Source organism: Salmo salar, chromosome 04 (genome assembly GCF_965601325.2).
Source record: "Salmo salar chromosome 04, fSalSal1, whole genome shotgun sequence".
Classification (NCBI taxonomy): Eukaryota; Metazoa; Chordata; class Actinopteri; order Salmoniformes; family Salmonidae; genus Salmo; species Salmo salar.
The window spans coordinates 64,181,284-64,200,101 of record NC_138294.1 but is presented as its reverse complement, the minus strand read 5'-3'; the positions used below and the strand labels follow the sequence as shown (position 1 = coordinate 64,200,101).

Below are 18,818 nucleotides of genomic sequence, written 5' to 3'. Positions count from 1 at the left end.
CTAAATAATACAGACTCACACGTCCTCCGCTACAGAAACTCTGACTCAAAGACTCTTTTACGTCTTAGTCTAATTTACCATAATTTATTTTCGGCTGTTCTTCAAATGCAAGTTATCCTGTGAAATGTATTAAATTGTTAGCTAGCCCTAAAATGCCAGCTTGTTTTTGCTAAATTTCAATTCATTGTAACGTGATTACAGTGATATTAATCATTCACCCAAAAGTACACCACATTTTAGATCTCTCAATTCAGCCTCTAAACACTTGAACAGTGTGAGTCCAGTCAAGTTTAAAACTGTTGTTCAATAAACTGCTAGTAGACTGTTGAGTATGATGTAGTGTCTGGTCCATTAACTCACCCGTCACCCGTAGCCTCTCTGCTCCCACCACCACCTCCTGGTCATCAGCAGAGAACAGTAGCTTCCCGGTGCTGGATTTCACCTCCAACATCTTCCCTTGTGCACGCACTCCATTGGATCCTGGACAGGGCAAAAGTTGTTAGGAAAAGTCAGTGAAGTTCAACAGGTGGCTCCTGTATGATAAACAAAGATAGACTTTTGTATTTCAGAGATTCTTGCAAATCAGGACAATCCTAATCTGACATGTAAACTTTATTTTTCTAATTGGATTAAAAAAAAGTTGCATAAAATTAGGTTTAGGTGAATTTTATAAGGGAACAGATTTGCTTTTGGAATTTTCTAATTATTTTCTAAATTATTAATTTCCATGTCGGCTCTGTGCCCGGAAATGCCCTTGTCTGGAACAATAATCCAAATTTCAAACTCTCCCAAAAAGAAAAAAAGGCAATAATGAATATCAACTGAAAAAGGATCTCACGTTGTTTCTTGCAACATCCCTCTTTCATTTAAAAAAATATTCCTCTCAAAACTGTGATTCCTAAAAAATATGTCATGAGATTTGGTCAACTCAGTCAGATTTGTCTAAAATCCTAAATGAATCATGAAAGAGCATGGTCAACTACACCACACTGACCCCTTCGTCATGTCCTCATTACATTGTGCAATGAGACAACTCATGGTCTGTAAAGTTCTTTACTTTTGATAGATTTAAATAAACAATTTTAAAATCACCATTGTCACAACCATAAACTGTCAACTCCATCTGCATGATAGATTAACTTCTTTGGGATAGGGGGCGGTATTTTGACATTCGGATGAAAAGTGTGCCCAAAGTAAACTGCCTGCTACTCCGGCCCAGAAGCTAGGATATGCATATAATTGGTCGATTTGGATAGAAAACACTCAAAAGTTTCTAAAACTGTTACAATAATGTCTGTGAGTATAACAGAACTGAAATGGCAGGCGAAACCCCGAGGACAACCCCCCCCCCCCCCCCCCCCCCCCCCCAAAGAAAATGTTATCCTACCACTGATTTCAATGGCTGGCACTTTTAGAATAGGGCAAAATCGTGCCCGATTGCAGTTCCTAGGGCTTCCACTAGATGTCAACAGTCCTTAGAAAGAGTTTCAGGCTGGGTTTTGGAAAAATGAGCCAGAAATTGTAGTGTTTCTAGGTGGCTCCCATTTTGGCTGTAGTGTTTCCAAGCGTGTGACTGAGAGCGCGTTCTTTGGTATTTTTCTCCGGTAAAGACACTATAATGATTCTCCTTCTTAAATTGTATTGTTTATTTGCGTATTAGGGTACCTAAGGATTGATTATACACGTTGATTGACTTGTTTGGATAAGTTTAATTGTAACGTTTGGGATTCATTTTGTATGCATTTTGAAGGAGGGAAACCGAGTGGATTATTGACTGAAGCGCGCCAGCTAAACTGAGTTTTTATGGATATAAAGAAGGACATTGTCGAACAAAAGGACCATTTGTAATGTAACTGAGACCTTTTGGAGTGCTAACAGAAGAAGATTTTCAAAGGTAAGGCATTTTTTATATCACTATTTCTGACTTTTGTGGCGCAACTCTGGTTGAAAATGATTTGTTTTGCATTTGTCTGCTGGGCGCTGTCCTCAGATAATCACATGGTTTGCTTTCGCCGTAAATAATTTTTCAAATCTGACACCTTGGCTGGATTAACAACAAGTTAAGCTTTATTTTGATGTATTGCACTTGTGATTTCATGAAATTTTAATATTTAGAGTTATTTAATTTGAATTTGGTGCTCTGCAATTTCACCGGAAATTGTCGAAATTGGACGGTAGCGTCCCACTAATCCGCAAGAAGTTAAGATAAGATATGAACTTTGGTTAGAATATTTACATTTTTATTAGGTTTTAGAGTGAAGCAATTGAGTAAAACTAAATTGTTACTTTGTATATCACTTGAATGAAGACCAAAAATGCTATTTTTGTCAACTCCGAAAACTTTGTCCGATCCAATCTTTCAGCACAACATCAGAGTGCTGAAAGATCTGATAGAATGTTTATATTTTCATTGGGGGTTTTCAAATGAATCATTTTCTATATTTTACAAATATTTGTCTGTTTTGAATATTTGTTGTCTATGCCATCATTGGCTTGTCAACTCCGTCACTGATGGCTTACCCCCTTAAGGCGGAAAAGTGCGAGTTCCATTGCTCCACCATTCCCTTTCTGGCCTACATCATCTCTGCTGGGAGTGTCCAGATGTATCCCAAGAAGGTGAGAGCGGTGGTGGATTAACCTCAGCCTACGTCCAGGGTGCAGCTGCAACACTGCCTGGGGTTCGCCAACATTTATCGCCGGGTTACATCACCCTGGGCTCCCCCTGTCTGCACTCACCTCTACCAAGGTTCCATTCACGTGGTCCTCTGCTGCTGACCGGGCATTCCAGGACCTTATTAAACATCGATTCACCACTGCTTCTATCCTGGTTCATCCTGACCCTACCCGTCAGTTCGTGGTGGAGGCCCATGCTTCGGATGTCGGAGTGGGAGCGGTCCTGTCCCAACGTTCTGCCCTGAACCTTAAGCAGCATCCCTGTGCCTTCTTCTCTCACTGCCTCAACGCCACGGAGAGGAACTATGATGTGGGGAATCGGGTGCTTCTCACGGGGGAGATGGCATTGGAGGAATTGAGGCACTGGCTCGAAGGGGCGGAACATCCGTTCATTGTGTGGACTGACCACAAAAACCTGGATAATGGAGTATCTCTGCACTACCAAAGGCCTCAACTCCAGGCAAGCGAGATGGGCCCTACTGTTTACCTGGTTCAACTTTTCCCTCTCCTACCGGCCAGGGTCTAAGAATGTCAAGCCGGATGCCCTGTCTCACCGCTATAACCCCACGGTTACCACCCCGGAGTCCAAGACCATCCTTCCTACCTCGTTCCTGGTGACGGCACTCAGCTAAGGTATAGGGAAACAGGTCCGGGAGGCGCAGCGGTCCCTGCCGAACCCTGGGGGGGGGGCAGATAACCGGATGTTTGTGCCTGACGCTGTCCACTCCGCAGCCCTGGAGTGGGTCTATTCCTCCAGGCTTGCCTGTCACCCGGGCTCTCATCGGACCTTGGCCTTCGTGCGACAACGCTTTTGGTGGCCTACTATGGTTCCAGATGTTGCCGCATTTGTTGCCACCTGCACGGTCTGCACACTGAACAAGGTCTTCTCCAACCACTGCCTGTCCCTCACCGTCCCTGGTCCCATATATCCCTGGATTTCATCACGGGTCTCCCACCACCTGAGGGCAACACTGCCATCCTGACTGTGGTCGACCGGTTATCCAAAGCCGTCCACTTCATTCCTCTCCCCAAACTACCCTCGGCCAAGGAGACGGCAGCACGTCTTCCGGACGCACGGACTCCCGGTGGACATGGTCTTCGACCAGGGCCCGCAGTTCTCGTCCCGGTTCTGGAAGGTGCTCTGCATGTTGTCGGCAAGTCTGTCCTCCGGATTCCACCCCCAGGACTTAGAGACGACTCTTCGATGCCTAATCTCCGCCAACCCTACCACCTGGAGTCAGCAACTTGTATGGGTTGAGTATGCCCGCAACACCCTTTCTTGCACACCCTGATCTGTTTCACCTGTCTTTGTGATTGTCTCCACCCCCCTCCAGGTGACGCCCATCTTCTCCATCATCCCCTGTGTATTTATACCCGTGTTCTCTGTTTGTCTGTGACCAGACCGTCTTGTTTGTCAAGTCAACCAGTGTTTTTGTTCTCAGCTCCTGCTTTTCCCAGTCTCTCTTTTTCTCGCCCTCCTGGTTTTGACCCTTTCCTGTCCTGACTCTTAGCCCACCTGCCTGACCACTCTTTCTGCCCCTGACCCTGAGCCTGCCTGCCAACCTGTAAATTTGCCCCACCTCTGGATTATTGACCTCTGCCTACCCTGAACCTGAACCTGCCTGCCATCCGGTACCGTTGCCCCACCTCTGGTTTACTGACCCCTGCCTGCCTTGACCTGTCTATTGCCTGCCCCTGTTGGATTATTAAACCATCGTTAATTCGACATTGTCTGCAGGTCTTACCTTCATACCTGATATGATTTATGCAAAGAGACAATTACTGATCTATAACTACAGGCAAATATAACTAAGACAAACCAAAGCAGACCAAAAAACACAGCCCCTACACCAAAACAAACTGTTATTGATAGTACAACAAACAGCAGAGTAAAATAACTAATTGACTCTGATGATCCTGAAATGGTTTAATGTAGTGGCGAGGAACAAGCGATCTGAGCAGAGGGCGACTGACACCGTCACACAGACAATTGATTCTGCTTTGCTGTGTCTAGAGTGGAGTCTCTAGCATACTGTATTCCTCTTACTCACTCATCCATTATCTTCACCAGAAAGTCAACAGCCAGAAGGCAAATGTCACTGCAGTTTAACATGGGAGAAGTGTTTGGCTGTAGGTGTACATGGATTGAAATATCTGTTATTTTTGTGTCTGCTGAATAGAACTCTAGTCCAAGTACATGGATTTGCATTGCTGTGTACGGTGTCCATATTAGGACACACCCTCCATGGATGTATAACTGTCTCCTGTTGTGTTGTATGATATTACCTGCAATAAGTTGTGTGACCAGCTGATTCTTTCCATTTAGGATATTGACGGACACATTTTTGGAGGATTGCAGGAACAGTGGGCTGCCCTATGGAGACAAAGCAGGTAAACAAACAATGCAATCGACAATACACAAACACCCATTAGTGACCCTGGTGCTCAGCATGAGTATGTAACTAGGACTGTATGTTTTATAGATCATTTCCATTTTCAACAGCCAATCTGGAATGCATATCACGTCTGAAGCCTGGATCTGTCTTACTTGCCAGAGTAATTTTTCATGCTTCAGTCAACTTCTTAATTAAAGATAGCAGCCAGCCTTTGTGTTGTGCTTAAAGTCGACAAGATAATGCATCTCATGTATATTTTAGATAATATGATGTCCCTCCATGCTTATCAAGGTTCCTAAGCAACACAGTAAATAAGGAAAATATTGATATTCCAGAATTGACATATCACTTTAACAATGTGGTTCAGCACATGAGATTCAAATTAATAGGTTCCGTGAGAATATTGTTCATTTAGTATATTAGGTCCCTCATGAATTAATTGAAAGTGCATTTCTGGCCTTCAAGACTCTTTGTCCTACTACAGTATCATGCATACACACTGTATGTGTCTATTGGACTGCAGTAACCTTGATCCCCATGCCCCCTCTCATCCCTGTTAATACAGTATACCAAGCAATTAACAGTCTCTCTGTAAGGCCTCATTAATATCACCTACTCAGACGAGAGAGAGGAGGGAGAGAGAGAGAGAGAGAGAGAGAGAGAGAAAGAGAGAGAGAGAGACTCCTTGCTTCGGGTTTTCTCTCTGTATCTCCCCTGGACTGGACAATTTATCTTCTCCCATTTTTCACCCCTATCAATAATTACTATTCCGCTCACCTCCACTGTGGCCGGCCTGCTCTCTCTCTCTTTGCTGGTGCGAGACAGATCAGATAAAGCCCCGCACATTATCAATCTATTCATCCAATGCATGCTCTGTGGTATTATTACTGCCAGGCAGAGTGTGAGTGAGCATCTATCGCTCCCTAGCCTATGACATCACCTCTCTCTGATACTACTTTCCTTCGTAATTCTATGGTGGTGGAAGTGCAGTGGCAGTACTTACTGGTCTGGACTGAATTTCTTTGGCATACAGAGGTTGGAGAAACTCAGAGTCCCCCTCCAATTTCAGACCCTTCTCCGTTATTCTTAAATTGCCCATGCCATCCTGTAGAGAAAGAGAGAAGGAATAGGATATGGTCAATATTTTTTGGGGTATGAGTTGAGATGGTTCCATCTGTTGCTGATAAAACAAAGACATAAATATTCCATGTGTACATGGTTGTAACTACATTTGAGGACACCGAGGTTCGTGCCTCGTACACATTTTTTACACTGAACAAAAATATACATGCAACACGTAAAGTGTTTGTCCCATGTTTTATGTGCTGAAATTAAATATCCCAGAAATGTTCCATACGCACAAAAAGCTTATTTCTCTGAAATGACATGCACAAATGTGTTTACATCCCTGTTAGTGAGCATTCCTCCTTTGCCAAGATAATCCATCCACTTGACGGGTGTTGCATATCAAGAAGCTAATTGAACAGCATGATCATTACACAGGTGCACCTTGTGCTGGAGACAACAAAAGACCACTCTAAAATGTGCAGTTTTGTCACACAACACAATTTAGCTGCTTTAAGCTTAGCTGACAAGTAGCTCTTTTCTAAAAAAATATTACATTTCTCCCTTGTGCTCACCAGAGATTTGGTACATTGAAAACAAGTCTAGCTGTTAGGTCGCTAACTTATGTTGTGTTTTTTGTCAGCGCAACCTGTGATTTAAACTGGTTTATGGAATGAGTTTGGCTGTGGATGTGTTCCATGTGATGCTAGGATGATGAAGTTTGCATTGATCTTTTACAATAAAAGGTGAAATTTATGAAATAAGTTGTCAAGACCTTTATTTCCCATCAGTACAAAACATTGTTTAGATGGTTTTCAGATAACAATACTGTTTAGATGGATTTGTTGAATCATACGGTTCCAATTACATATTTGAGATGGTACGCTGCAAGGACCACTCAACAATGATCACAAATATGTGATTGTACGCATCAAAGGGTTAAAGTAGGATTTTTTTGGTGTGCCATTCATAGGGTGAATAGGCAAGACAAAATATTTAAGTGCCTTTGAACAGGGTATGGTAGTAGGTGCCAGGCACACCAGTATGTGTCAAGAATTGCAACCCTGCTGTATTTTTCATGGGTTGGGGGGGACATTTAAAAAAGGTTTTAGCTCTATTACTGCATTTCTATGCTTCCCGAACTCAAACCCTAGTTACATCGCTGGAGTTTTATGCAAAATGCACACATATAATTAATTCATCCCATCCATACTTCTTTGGATACAAACATTTTGATGTTGATCTTGATCTTGGCACCCGTGTAGCGCAGCAGTCTAAGGCACTGCATCTCAGCACAAGAGGCGTCACTACAGTCCCTGGTTTGAATCCAGGCTGAATCACATCCGGCCGTGATTGGGAGTTCCATAGGGCAGCGCACAATTGGCCCAATGTCGTCTGGGTTTGGCCGGGGTAGGCCCTCATTGTAAATTATAATTTGTTCTTCACTGACCTGCCTAGTTAAATAAAGGTGAAAAAAAAGAAGATCAACAGAACTTTGACGATATAGGCATAAATCGGCTAACTGCAGTACAGGTATAAATACCCCAATGACAGTCACTGAATAGTGAAACAGTGTTCACAAAACCCCTGTCTGTTTCTGTGTGTTACTGAATCATGTCAGACTAAAGGATATATTAAACGACAATGAAGTGAGCTTTGGAGACAAGAGAGGAGTTCACAGAGCTGCTTTGATTCCAACAAGTTTGACTTTGACCTTTTGCTTCCCCTGGTCAATAAATAAGCGTGGTGAATCACTGTGAAGATGAGTGCCTTGTCTGATAAGAGACAGGAGCTCTCTATCTCTTTCTATCCCTCCATGTGATCATGAGGAGAAACCAAGCCTCTTTGTTTTCCAACATCTTTGATCCTGAGGAGTTCTGAGGAGCATTCCCAAATGGAGATCAAGACCTGAGCAATCCTTCTGGATCTGAATGCTTTAAAACGCCTTCTCGCTTCTACCCAACACTTTCTACTTTCTCTATTAGAATTCTGTCAAGATAGTGAGAAGTTTAAAGTAAGTGAGACCTGAACGTGGCGTGAATATGTATCTCTTTCCTGTAGAACCATAGGAGATGATATTGCTGCTAAATGTAAGTATCGTAGACACTTTGAAGAAGATAATAGCCTATATGACAACAAGTGATATATATTTTGCCACTCTGCAGTATTTCCACCTTTGCTCCGTAGGGGAAAGTGTCTTCATCATCAGATTCAACCACTGACTCACATTAAAGATGCTGATTCACTCTTTCCTGGTTTTACTGTAATATTATGGACTCGTTACCACCGTAGCTTTTCCATTTCATAAACTATCTGAATAGTTGAAAATATAGTCACTTCTTCATCCTTCATCTCTCCCTCTGTTACAAAAACTCACATCCTCGGAGATGGAGCATCTGAGCTTTGCTGTAGCGACGGCACTGGGTAGGAACTCTGGGTAGGAAACTCAAATTCCACAGATTTTGTGAGCCTTGCATACCTCTCCAAAAAGAGCTCAACGTGAGAGTAACACAGCTAACAAAAAACGTCCACAGAATGAAAAGGGAGAGTTTTTCCATCAGGTTCCCATTTAATTTGCATGATATACCGTAAATTCCAGACTATAAGCCGCAACTTTTTTCCCAGGCTTTGAACCTCGCGGCTTAAACAATGACGCGGCTAATATATGGATTTTACCCGCTTTCAAAAATAATTCTCCAAAAAAACACATTCTGTGACATGCTCAGTTTTTTGGCGGCATGAAGCTTTCATTAGACCAATGAAATTGCCGAACGGGTTAAGGTCAAACAACTTTTTTGTTTACTGTTTAGATTAAATCGAGCGCTCTCAAACTTCCAATCATTCTGATTACGGTAGTCATTTTGTCACCCTCATCATGGCAAAGACACAGAGAAATGCATATGATGCAGCTTTCAAGTTGAAGGCGATTGATCTGGCTGTTGGAAAAGGAAATAGAGCTGCTGCACGGGAGCTTGGTCTTAATGAGTCGATGATAAGACGTTGGAAACAGCAGCGTGAGGAATTGATTCAGTGCAAAAAGACAACTAAAGTTTACTGCTATTTTTACATTTTTTTTTACAAGCCGTGTTTCGTTAAAGCCTATTTATTTTTGTTACAAGCCGTGTTTCGTTAAAGCCTGTGTAAAGTTCATTTGTTTCAATGTACCGGTAGGCACCCGCAGCTTATAGACATGTGCGGCTTATTTATGTTCAAAATAATATATATTTTTTTAAATTCAGTGTGTGCGGCTTATATTCAGGTGCGCTTAATAGTCCGGAAATTACGGTACTCCAAACGTTATTCCAATGCTTTAATGGGTAAGCAAAATGTTCAACAAATGTCCCCCTGGGAGGGATTCTTTTGGGACAAAACAGATGAAAGGTCTTAACACCCTGGATATCCCTTGGACAATTTGAAGTGAGAGAGCCATAATCCCTTACCTACTGTAGTGTCACGCCAACTACTTCTTCATGACTATTTTTGGGGATAGGAATGCTACAGCCAGCACCCTCTGTCTCTCTGTCTCTCTCCTTCCCTTTTCTTCTCTCTCTTCCCCCCTCTCTCTTTCTCTCTCTCTCTCTCTCCCTCACTCATTCCCCCTCTCTCAGCCCCCCCACCCCCTCTATCGCTCTCTTCTGAGTGAGTGGAGTGGTGCGGTGTGGAGTGGTGCGGTGCGGAGTGGTGCGGAGTGGTACGGTGCGGAGTGGTACGGTGCGGAGTGGTATGTGCGGAGTGGTGGGGAGTGGTGCGGTGCGGAGTGGTACGGTGCGGAGTGGTATGGAGCGGAGTGGTATGGTGCGGTGCGGAGTGGTATGGTGCGGAGTGGTATGGTGCGGAGTGGTGCGGTGCGGAGTGGTGCGGCGCGGAGTGGTGCGGCGCGGAGTGGTACGGTGCGGAGTGGTGCGGTGCGGTGCGGAGTGGTATGTGCGGAGTGGTGCGGTGCGGAGTGGTGCGGTGCGGAGTGGTGCGGTGCGGAGTGGTACGGTGCGGAGTGGTGCGGTGCGGAGTGGTATGGTGCGGAGTAGTATGGTGCGGAGTGGTGCGGTGCGGAGTGGTGCGGAGTGGTATGGTGCGGAGTGGTGCGGTGCAGCCGGGGAGGACAGGCAGGACGCATGTCATGAATAATGCAGAGAGGCATTCGTTGTCAGAGGGGCCCCATAACACTCAGGTGTGTCTTCTCCGCTCTCCTCTTTTTCCTCTACTCCACTCTCCTCTCCCCGCTTCAAACTGCTCCGGGTCTGTCGGAAGTCAACAAACCTCCACTTGCATGCCAAAGTTTATGCAGCATCAAGGAGTAAATTGATTTCCACTCGAAACACCCAGGCACGACTGTCACTGCTCTGGGAGCTTAATATTAATTGTGGACCCGAGAATGTGGGATGTTGCTTGTGTGGCTTGTGTGTAGCTTGTATGTTTAGTATGTGTGTGCGTGCATGTGTGCATGCCTGCCTGCCTTTCTGCCTGTGTGGGTGTGTTTGTGACAGTGGACCTGGCTAAGATATAGATTTCATCTCTTGATGTGACTTTGAGGGACAACGGTGAGCAAGCGGGAGCCGAGCATGCAGCCAAAACAACGGTGCTCCTTGTCGACAGCTTTTAAGGGTCTTTTCCGTCAAGCCGCTAGATCTTATCTGCCATGCTGTCAAGAGGAGACAACGCAGGAGCAGCAACACTAATTTGCATAAGAATCCGGAGGTTGTCCGCCCCCTTTAGCTAAAGTATGCACATGCATCAGTACAGGTGACCCACCCACTGAACAGAGCCAAGCTGTGTGTGCAGCGCTTTGAGATCACTATGATTCATAATGTCAATATTGAGGGACCTCAGGGCTATTATCTAATGAGATCATAAACATGTAACTTATTCCCCCATCACTAGAAGCAAGAACAAATAGTGGGATGATTAAAAACATTACTTTTGTGACTAACAGAGGAAATGATTGTATTGTACTGGGAGATACAGTACTTCTCTGTTATAGGAATCCATGCATGACAACATATTACTATCACTAATTAGAGATTCAATTATTAATGAACATTCCTTCCCTGTTAAATCAAAACAAACGTTTGATTCAATGCAATTATTCAACTCCTGAAAGATGATTCTACTCTCAGATAAAGCAAGATGTGAATCAAAATTTGAGAAAAAGTACTTTTGTCTTTTGTCAAACTATGAGGGAGTCTGAAAATACAGACTGAGTGGGCAGGGAGCTAGTAGGCTGAGTAGATGGGGAGCTCACCTTGACTGACGCCTATGTCAAGCAACATGGACACAGTGAGCAGTATTGCAGTGAGATTATATCGAACAAATGTGCTGATTCACAAAGCAACTCAAACAACATTGAAATTGCATGTGACATCCAATCCTGTCATACATCACATTTATCCAACTGTTTGGTTATTGTAACAGGCAAAGTGCTGGCTGTATAACTTAGCTAGCTAGCCCAAATTGAATTGTCAGCACTGTTTATCAAGCTAGCTAGCTAGTTCATCTCGGAAAATTTCAGTTGAAACTTAACAGAGTGAGGTCTGGTACAGACAATGTTAATACAAGGCCTTCAGAAAGTATTCACACCCCTTGACTTTTTCCACATTTTGTTGTGTTACAGACTTAATTTTAAATAGATTAACTTGAGGTTTTGTGTCACTGGCATACACACAATACCCCATAATGTCAAAGTGGAATTCTATTTTTCGAAAATGTTAAAATGTAAACTCAGCAAAAAAAAGAAACGTCCTCTCACTGTCAACTGCGCTTATTTTCAGCAAACTTAACATGTGTAAATATTCTTATGAACATAACAAGATTCAACAACTGAGACATAAACTGAACAAGTTCCACAGACATATGACTAACAGAAATTGAATAATGTGTCCCTGAATGAAGAGGGGGGGGTCAAAATTAAAAGTAACAATTAGTATCTGGTGTGGCCACCAGCTGCATTAAGTACTGCAGTGCATCTCCTCCTCATGGACTGCACAGCATTTGCCAGTTCTTGCTGTGAGATGTTACCCCACTCTTCCACCAAGGCACCTGCAAGTTCCCGGACATTTCTGGGGGGAATGGCCCCTAGCCCTCACCCTCTGTTCCAACAGGTCCCAGATGTGCTCAATGGGATTGAGATCTGGGCTCTTCACTGGCCATGGCAGAACACTGACTTTCCTGTCTTGCAGGAAATCATGCAAAGAACGAGCAGTATGGCTGGTGGCATTGAATATCCCTTTGAGCATGGTGAAGTTATTAATTACACTTTGAATTGGGTATCAATATACCAAGTCACTAAAACGATACAGGCGTCCTTCCTAACGCAGCTGTTGGAGAGGAAGGAAACCACTCAGGGATTTTACCATGAGGCCAATGGTGACTTTAAAACACTTATAGAGTTTAATGGCTGTGATATTAGAAAACTGAGTACAGATTAGCAGTGAAAAGAAGGAAGCCTGTACCGAATAAAAATATTCCAAAACTTGCATCCTGTTTGCAACAAGGCACTAAAGTAAAACTGAAAAATATGTGGCTGAGAAATGAACTTTATGTCCTGAATACTGAGTACCACTCTTCATATTTTCAAGCATAGTTGTGGCTGCATCGTGTTATCGGTATGCTTGTCATCGGAAAAACTAGGGAGCATTTTAGGATAAAAAGAAACATAACAGAGCGAAGCACAAGCAATATCCTAGAGGAAAACCTGATTCAGTCTGCTTTCCAACAGACACTGGGAGAAAAATGTACCTTTCAGCAGCACAATCACCTAAAACACAAGGCCAAATATTCAGTGCATTCGGAAAGTATTCAGACCCTTCACTTTTTCCACATTGTGTTAAATTACAGCCTTATTCTAAAATGTATTCAATCGTTTTTTTCCTTCATCAATACACATGCAACACCCCATAATGACAATGTCATATTTTTTGTTGTTGTAAATGTACAGTTCCAGTCAAAAGTTTGACACACCTTTCTTTATTTGTACTATTTTCTATATTATAGAATAATAGTGAAGACATCACAACTATGAAATAACACATATGGAATCATGTAGTAACCAAAAAAGTGTTAAACAAATCAAAATATATTTGAGATTCTTCAAAGTAGACACTCTTTGTCTTGATGACAGCTTTGCACACTCTTGGCATTCTCTCAACCAGCTTCATGAGTTAGTCACCTGGAATGCATTTCAATTAACCGGTGTGCCTTGTCCAAAGTTCATTTGTGGAATTTCTTTCCTTCTTAATGTGTTTGAGCCAATCAGTTGTGTTGTGACAAGGTACAGAAAATACCCCTATTTGGTAAAAGATCAATTCCATATTATGTCAAGAATAGCTCAAATAAGCAAAGAGAAACAACCATCCATCATTACTTTAAGACATTAAGCTCAGTCAATCCGGGAAAATTTCAAGAACTTTGAAAGTTTCTTCAAGTACAGGTTCCAAAAATCATCAAGCACTATGATGAAACTGGCTCTCATGAGGACCGCCACAGGAAAGGAAGATCCAGAGTTACCTCTGCTGCAGAGGATAAGTTCATTAGAGTTACCAGATCAGAAATTGCAACCAAAATAAATGCTTCACAGAGTTCAAGTAACAGAAACATCTCAACATCAACTGTTCAGAGGAGACTGTGTGAATCAGGCCTTCATGGTCGAATTGCTGCAAATAAACCCCTACTAAAGCACACCAATAAGAATAAGAGACTTGCTTGGGCCAAGAAATACAAGCAATTGACAAATCTGTCCTGCATCTGAGTCCAAATTTGAGATTTTTGGTTCCAACAACTGTGTCTTTTTGAGACACAGAGTAGGTGAACGGATGATCTGTCTGACCACTCTACCATAAAGGCCTGATGGGTGGAGTGCTGCAGAGATGGTTGTCCTTCTGGAAGGTTCTCACATCTCCACATACAAACTCTGGAGATCTGTCAGAGTGACCATTGGGCTCTTGGTCACCTCCCTGACCAAGGCCCTTCTCTCCCAATTGCTCTGTTTGGTATTTCTGTTTTTTATTTTCAATACATTTGCAAAATTTCGCTTTGTCATTATGGGGCATTGTGTGTAGATTGATGAGGATTTTTTTTATTTAATGCATTTTAGAATAAGGCTGTAACGTAAGAATATGTGCAAAAAGTCAAGGAGTCTGAATATTTTCCGAATGCGCTGGAGTTGATATCCAAGATCACATTGAATGTTCCTGAGCGGCCTAGTTACAGTTTTGACTTAAATCGGCTTGAAAATCTATCGCAATACTTGATAATGTTTGTCTAGCAACTATCAATAACCAACTTCACAGAGCTTGAAGAATTAAAAAAAGTATAAATATTGTACAATCCAGGTGTGCAAAGCTCTTAGAGACTTACTGCAAAAGACTGATTCTAACATGTAATGACTCAGGGGTGTGAATAGATATTTCTGTATTTCATTTTCAGTCAATTTAATTTGTCATTATGGTGTATTGTCTGTAAAAAAAATGTTTTTAATCCTTTTAGAATTCAGGCTGTAACACAACAAAATGTGGAATAAGTCAAGGGGTATGAATACTTTCATGACGATCAATGATGCCAAAAAGTTTGTATGAATCAGCTGTTTGGCATGTCTTTTGATATCTGTCCTGTTTATTTAACCTGGCAAATAAAGTGTGCCCACTATTGACCCTGATATAAGCGAGGGGGCTTCATTACTTTTCTCCAGCCTCCCATCTGCCACTCGTCACCATCAGCTGCTATAGATTTCCTATTAACTTCACATTCATCTGGGCCGCCCAACACAACCCTGGGCCGCCCAACACAACCCTGAGCCGCCTATAGGAGTGCTGAATCGAGGCGTGCCGTGACATTGATTGTTATGTGAATAGACAAACCGCTGTGCCAGAACATACTTACGGTTGCTGAGCTGTAATGGATGGCTCATGATACAAGACCAAAAAGTGCAATTAGCACCCCGTAATATCTAATCTCTCACCGCTAATTGTAAACAGTTACATTTTTTCCCCGAGCAGATATGAGAGAGGCTGAGAGAGGTTCTGGGAAGAGGCATTGACAGTCACGCTCAAGCCTTGACTGTGCGACAGTGCTCTCTCCGAGTTGAAGAGACACAGTTTGGACATTGATTGACTGGGATGTTGATGAAACGCAATGTCCTGGAATTGACCTGACCAAACCGCTAAAGCAGGGGGCAGTCGTCTTTCCACCACAACCTGCAAACTTTGTTCCCCTCCTAGACGACAGCAAAAACTAAAGTGCCCTCATTACTCTTTGTTTGCATTCATTCTGTTTTTTCCCAAGACACTTCAAATTAGGTCTTTGTTCTAGCCTCCTAGCCTCTCCCCCAGATCCATGCCACTAGATCAGGATTCCATAAAAACCTGCATGTAGAAATTTACGACACCCAGGCTTTATTGAATCTGACCAGGGAGATTGAATAGCCTTGTTTTCAAGGCACAACAACAAAGGGAAGTGCTGGCTTCAAGGTAATAGATTCTGCCACAGCAGAGTGGGGAAGGCTTTTTACTCCCCTACTGCAGAGACACTATATCCACTGGACAAAGGCAAGCGTCTTATTCACTCTCTGTCCTCCTCTTCAATATGACTGCTATGGTGCCTCCCCCGAGTCAAAACACTTCTTCTCTCTTTGTCATCCGCTGTCTAACACTTAACAAAATGCCATTTTATTGAGTTATTCTACAGTACATTCCGTTGTATGTTTCTATCGAGCTATGATATTTTGCACTGTCCTTGGACCCAGTGATGTAAAATATAGCCAATAGCGCAGCAGGTTGTCCCATCTATTTTATCAGGGAGATGTCAATGACAATGTATGCTCCCTCTGGACTATAACATGTTCCTGCAGCTCTAGAGATAACCTTTTAATTCATTGGAGGTGACCTGTATTACGCTACGTCTGACTGGCTAAAGGTGTGTAGAGGAGAGGGGCTGGGGTAGTACAGGGTTTACATTAAACTAGGTAGTGGTGGAGTGGGAAAGGGGAAGGGTCTCTCCCTCTGTCACACGTTACTTCTTAGCTGGTGCAGAGGTCGTTTTTTTTTACCCCTGGGGGATTGTAAACCAATTGCAAAACTTACTCTCTCCCCTGATCATGTCGAGTGAGAGATTCACAGGCCTTGGCATTACTTTAGTCAGGCCTATCACACTCCTTTATCCTGGCTTTAATGTTGATTTCACATGGGAGATGCCAAACATTTACCCTATTATACACTGTACACCATCCCCATCCAAACAGAGCATTTGTAAAGGTATTTTAATCTGTGTGACTGCATAGGTATTCATTGTTCCCCAGGGGTTATTGTGTTTCACCACAGGGTAGAAAGCACGTCATAGACGGTATAGTATTTTTCAAAATGTTTTTCATCATATACAGTAGAAGTGCTTTGTCTATTCTTTGTGGTATGAGTAAGAGTGAGTAAAGCCAATTTAATCCCAAAATATGTATTCGTGAGGAAGATTCTACAGCTTTTCATTTCAACTAGCCCATTGGGGTAGTATGTTGAATAGTGCTGCATTCCCCTAATGTTATCTCCAATCCCCTGCAGATAGAGAGTCAGCCCTATATAATAGGGCAAGTTGTCAGAGTTATCTCCTGTCTACCTTTTGATCTCTACCTACTGGTGCTTTTCTCTCCATGATAAAACCATGTCCTTCAGGCTATACCACGTCAGAAGTGGCATCCTGTCTATCCACTGGGAATGTACAGTATTGTCAAGGCTGTTTAAAGCTGAATTGGATAAGTAATATACAATATATTCATGTCTATTTTTCACATATTATTATTTCGAACACTCAAAACTGTGCAGTATGTCAGGTTTTTATGGAAAGACGGAGAAAGAAGTAGAGAAAGGGGTATATATTTGAAAACTTTTAGATTTGTCAACGATCTATACCTCCTGTTCTCTCGGGGCCCCTGTAGTAAGCTTAAAAAGAGAAAAAAGTCCAAGTAATAACACTCTGATCTGTGAATGCTAGTATTGATATTCACAACAGATCAATTGGGAGAAAGCGTCTATCTGAGAAAATGTTTGGCATCGAGACAAAGTGCAGCATTAGGGAGAAAAGGGCTTCATACTATAGCTAGAGGACTCCTGATATCTCCAGGAGTGATAAGTATAATTTGTGTCTTTATCTGTTGTCTAGTACTGTCTATTTGCTAGCTAGGACCATCTACTTTAAGTGTTGCCTGTCTTCCCAGTGGCCTACTTGGTGTGTGAACTGCTGACTGCTCATAACTTGCAGACGATTGATCCATCAACCAGGACCAAGGGGCAGGACAATTTGTGACTTGTTTTAGTAAGCAGTGGCTGTATTGGAGGGAGAGTAGTTTCTCCTCTCCTAGACTATCAGCAATTAATACAGGGAGGGGTGCTCTTCACCTCTGCTTGGCAATTAGCAATTAGTGTTAGTATTTCAGCCTTCCCTGGTTTCTCAGCGACAGTTAGAAGCTGTGGTCGTGTCAGGGGCAGTCTCGTCTGCAAAACCTAGACTGTTGCCAGTTGTTCGAGGAAGGAAAGAGAAGAAGGCTACACACCACTCTCTCACTTGAGTATCTTACCTAGTTATTTTCTATACCTGTTCGCTCCTCTCTCTGTAGGCTTTACAGATGCTCCCCATCCCTTGGCAACCCTTCCAATTTAGTGTACCCTGTGCACACAACACATGTAGAATTCTGGGTCTCTGGCAGTGTTTGGAACTGCCGATCTGCGGTCAAAAATGCAGAGTTCATCTCAGTCTATGTTTCACTTCAGTCCCTTGACTTTTTGCCCTTATGGAGACATGGAGAGTTCCTCAATGAGCTTGACACTTTGATAAGCTAATTTCTTGTACTTGGCGACTTCAACCTCCCAACGTCTGCCTTCGATTCATTTCTTTCAAACTCTCTCTTTCCCTTTCTCGCCTCTTTTGACCTCACCCTTTCCCAATCCCCTCCAACTCACAAGGCATGCACTTCACTTGACCTCATCTTTACTAGAAGCTGTTAACCTACTAATCTCCCTGCAACCCCCCTCCAGGTCTCTGATCATTACTTTGTTTCCTTTTCTGCCTCCCTTTCCTCCAACCCTAACCACTCAGCCCCTACCCAGATGGTCATGATCTGTCACAATCTTCTCTCTCTCCCACTACTCTTTCCTATTCTATTCTATCGTCTCTCTCTTCTGTAAAATCCTTCTCCCTCCTGTTTCCGTGATTCTGCCTCTTCGACCCTACTCTCCTCCCTTTCCGCATCCTATAACTTGCACTGTCCCCTTTCCTCATGGCCGGCTCGGCCCTCCCATCCTGTTCCGTGGCTGAGTGACTCTTTGCGAGCTTACAGAACAGGGCTGCGGGCAGCTGAGCAAAAATGGAGGAAAACTAAACCTCCGGAGGACATCATCCTTTCACTCCCTCCTCTCTACCTTCCCTTCCTCTGTATCCGCTGCTAAAGACACTTTATATCAGTCTAAATTTCAAGTGTCTGACTCTAACCCTAGGAAACTCTTTTACACCTTCTCCTCCCTCCTTAATCCTCCACTCCCCCCTCCTCCCTCTCAGCGAATGACTTTGTCAACCACTTTGAAAAGAAGGTTGACGACATCCACCCTTCATTCACTCAGCCTATTGAGTACACTAGTCCTACTCACCCAGAACTACATTACATCTTGACCTCTTTTTCCCCTCGCTCTTCAGATGAAATCCTGAGACTAGTGA

The 18,818-nt window shown here is 43.1% G+C and overlaps 1 protein-coding gene across 1 annotated transcript in view; it reads right to left on the bottom strand.

Moving 5' to 3' along the window:
* LOC106603489 (delta-sarcoglycan) overlaps nucleotides 1-18,818 on the bottom strand; it is a 113,022-nt gene that overhangs the window by 40,958 nt on the left and 53,246 nt on the right. The window contains exons 3-5 of the mRNA XM_014197253.3: nucleotides 6,073-6,174; nucleotides 4,960-5,047; nucleotides 361-480 (exon numbers count right to left, since the gene is read on the bottom strand). Coding sequence (XP_014052728.1) covers nucleotides 361-480; nucleotides 4,960-5,047; nucleotides 6,073-6,174 — 310 coding nt within the window. The remainder of the gene's footprint in view (nucleotides 1-360; nucleotides 481-4,959; nucleotides 5,048-6,072; nucleotides 6,175-18,818) is intronic.